General features: G+C 66.7%; 1 protein-coding gene across 1 annotated transcript in view; it reads left to right on the top strand.

The window, feature by feature from the left end:
• The first annotated feature begins 474 nt into the window (after nt 1-474).
• The window catches only part of TMEM178B (transmembrane protein 178B), a 349,600-nt gene continuing 349,009 nt past the window's right edge, over nt 475-1,065 (top strand). Inside the window, exon 1 of the mRNA XM_015572660.1 lies at nt 475-521. Coding sequence (XP_015428146.1) covers nt 475-521 — 47 coding nt within the window. The remainder of the gene's footprint in view (nt 522-1,065) is intronic.

Below are 1,065 nucleotides of genomic sequence, written 5' to 3'. Positions count from 1 at the left end.
GTAGTTGGGCAAAGCAGACAACGGTGCGAGAGCGCCGGGCTCAGGTGGCAGGGAAGGGGCGGGTTGTTTTGAAGGGCTGGGCCTCTGTGTTCGGTGGCTGCAGTATTTTCTTTGCACCTGGGCGGCACGTTCCCGGGCTCCACGGGGGCCAGATGAAGTGAGGCGGCGGCGGCGCGGGAGAGGCGGGCCTGGAGGAGGCCGGGCGGACACTCCGAGAAGAAAACGGCGCAGAGGCAGGCGGCATGACGCCCCGGGGACTGGCTGCCTGGCGGGCCGCGCGCCGAAATCGTGCGACCTGTCCATGGTGTTGAAGGCTCCGAGCGCCCAGCTCAGCGCACCCTGTGCCGTGCGCCCTGCCGGGTGCGCTATCCTCGTCCCAGCCTACCCCTTACGCCAGCCAGCAGCCCCCCGGTCGCCGCAAACCCCGGGCCACGGTTCATCGGGTAACGCCGTCCGGCCCGAGGGGAGGCTTGGATGGCTAGGGCAAGGCCAAAGGCAGAACCAGGAGCTCGCTACGAAAGGTCGGCCAAGACCGTGCGTCCACGGGGAGCCCACCTCTGAGCGCAGCGTGCTGGCCAGACAGAGCAAGGGACCTGCTGGTGACCGGAGGACGGAGATTTCTAAAAGACTCGACTCAGAAAAAAACATTTCTTGGCAGACCGGAAGGGGGAGAGTTGCTGAGAGGGAGACATAGGCGACGTTCGGGGCCGCCAGCCTAACATCCAGAGGTTTCCTTCGCGGACCGGCCGCTTCGCGGGGGTTCAGTGTATCCTGTCATTGAGTAGCTCCTCCTGACAGCCCGCCCTCACCCCAAGAAAGCTGGGTGAGTGGGCTCCGTCGTCGCCTTAATAGAGAAAACCCAGCAACCCCACTGCAGTCGAGGGCACTCGGTGTTTAGTTTCCGGCCGGAGGGCTGCGGCGCCCGGAGCTGTGTGCGGATTCGGCCGGTTCCGAACACTCGCTGCCTGCGGGGCAGAGGGGCGGGGAGGCGGCCTTGCCTTGCTCACTGCCGCCCGAGGCTGCACCTGCCCCGGAGGATGCCCAGGAGCCCGCCAGAGCCCCTCC

This window comes from Myotis davidii, unplaced genomic scaffold, assembly GCF_000327345.1.
Source record: "Myotis davidii unplaced genomic scaffold, ASM32734v1 scaffold329, whole genome shotgun sequence".
In the NCBI taxonomy this organism is placed as follows: Eukaryota; Metazoa; Chordata; class Mammalia; order Chiroptera; family Vespertilionidae; genus Myotis; species Myotis davidii.
This window is presented reverse-complemented; position numbering and strand designations above follow the sequence as displayed.